The sequence below is a fragment of the Callorhinus ursinus genome, unplaced genomic scaffold (assembly GCF_003265705.2).
Source record: "Callorhinus ursinus isolate GAN/ISIS: 27379988/994484 unplaced genomic scaffold, GSC_fseal_2.0 scaffold10, whole genome shotgun sequence".
NCBI lineage: Eukaryota > Metazoa > Chordata > Mammalia > Carnivora > Otariidae > Callorhinus > Callorhinus ursinus.
In genome coordinates, this window is record NW_027397072.1 from 80,755,921 (window position 1) to 80,757,980 (window position 2,060).

The 2,060-nt window shown below is 42.1% G+C and overlaps 1 protein-coding gene across 4 annotated transcripts in view; it reads right to left on the minus strand.

Annotated features, from left to right (window-relative positions):
* RNF149 (ring finger protein 149) overlaps positions 1-2,060 on the minus strand; it is a 40,476-nt gene that overhangs the window by 15,445 nt on the left and 22,971 nt on the right. For 3 of the 4 annotated variants that reach the window (XM_025869032.2, XM_025869031.2, XM_025869030.2), the window contains exon 6: positions 1,094-1,289. In XM_025869032.2, coding sequence (XP_025724817.1) covers positions 1,094-1,289 — 196 coding nt within the window. Of the gene's footprint in view, positions 1-1,093; positions 1,290-2,060 lie in introns of those variants that run through there. The other variant, XM_073897871.1, reaches the window with a different exon arrangement.

Sequence of the window (2,060 nt, forward strand, 5' to 3'; positions counted from 1 at the left end):
GGGACTCGATCCCAGGACCCTGGGATCATGACCTAGGCCAAAGGCAGCCACCCAGGCGTCCCAATATGAGGAATTCTTAATCTCAGGAAACAAACTGAGGGTTGCTGGAGTGGTGGGGGGTGGGAGGGATGGGTTGGCTAGGTGATGGACATTGGGGAGTGTGCTGTGGTGAGCACTGTGAATTGTGTAGGACTGATGAATCACGGATCTGTACCTCTGAAACAAATAATACATTATATGTTAAAAAAAAAAAAAAAGAAAAGAATATAGTAGGAAGAGAAAAATGAAGGGGGGGAAATCTGAGGGGGAGATGAACCATGAGAGACTATGGATGCTGAGAAACAAACTGCGGGTTCTAGAGGGGAGGGGGTGGGGGGATGGGTTAGCCTGGTGATGGGTATTAAGGAGGGCACGTTCTGCGTGGAGCACTGGGTGTTATACGCAAACAATGAACCATGGAACACTACATCAAAAAAAAATTTAAAAAACAAAAACAAAATACATCAACCAAATGATACCGAAATTGGGGAAGAAGTATACAATACAGATGACAAATACAAATACCAAAGAGCTCTTAGAAGCAACATGAAAAAATTAGTTTCTCCGGAGCAAAACAAGGTACGCACGAAACGGGCAACTTGTAAGAGAATAAAAACGACCACAAATATGAAAAGGTAATCTCACCGGTAATAAAAAAAAATGCAATTCACTCTATTTCATCCCTCCGAATGACAAGAAGCAATCAGACAAGTGGTGAAGGTATACACATAATGATTTCAAAGTGTTAAAGTCCACCAAAAGGGTGCAGTTTAAAAAAATTCCAGTAAACTGGAGTTGTAACACTACGTACCACACAGAATCACACACCACACAGAGAGAGCTTCACACATTAAGAGAAAAAACAGGTTACCTAACAGCACATAAATGATATTCTCCCCATCCTTAAACACTGAAAAACACCTGAAAAGGGATTTATCAAAATGTTGAAAATGGTATTTGCAGGTGTGGGATTATGGTTTTCATTTTTCTTTATGCTTTTCTGCATTTTTTTCCCCAACTGCTAACATCATTTTGTGACTTGCAAGGCACTTACCTAGTAAGGCTGTGTTTTCACCTGCATCTTCTTTGAAACTGGCATCACACTGTGGTGCAGAATCACTAGTGGAAGCCGATGGCAAATTGCTCCCTTCACTTCTGTCATCTTGTAAAGTAATACTCAAATTTGCAGCCAAAACACTCCCAAGGGGAGGTTCTGGAGCAGGCATCTCCTGCACATCCTCAAGTTCTCCCTTGAGAGAATAAAAGAAAATACCTTGTCTGAGTAACACAATCAAAGCTTATCTATCATTTCATGATCATTACTCACAATTCCTACAAAGTATTTACTTTTATACACAGAATATGGCAAGAACACTAATGTCTTCTTTATTTAGCAACATCAGAAAATGAATTACTTCTCAGTAAGCTGCTTTCCAAGAGCTAAACACTGTGCATTTGAAAAACCACTTTTCCCCTTGATGTAAGCAATGCCACCTTTTAAGCTCTTACTGACAGTAAGTGAAGTTTTGTCCGAGACACACTTTCCTTGCTTCCTGGACAGAGGGTGTGAATCAGCCTGGCTGTGGCCATGAGCTTGAATTAATGCCTATAACTGCCCTACTGTCTTACTGTGGGTACCAGGGTTTTGGAAGAACACAGTGTCTGACAACAGAGGGCTTCAGATTGCATTTGATTCACTTAGAATCAGTTGTGGCTCCCTAAAGACAGTCTGTCGGCTGTCAGTGTACCTCCAGCTCCCCCATTTGCTGCATTAAAGAAAAAAACAGGATAAGAAAAGTGACAGCCCAGGGGCGCCTGGGTGGCTCAGTGGTTAAGCATCTGCCTTCGGCTCAGGTCATGATCCCAGGGTCCTGGGATCGAGCCCCGCATCAGGCTCCCTGCTCCATAGGGAGTCTGCTTCTCCCTCTCCCACTCCCCTTGCTTGTGTTCCCTCTCTCGCTGTGTGTCTCTCTGTCAAATAAATAAAATCTTTAAAAAAAAAAAAAAAAAAAAAAAAAAAA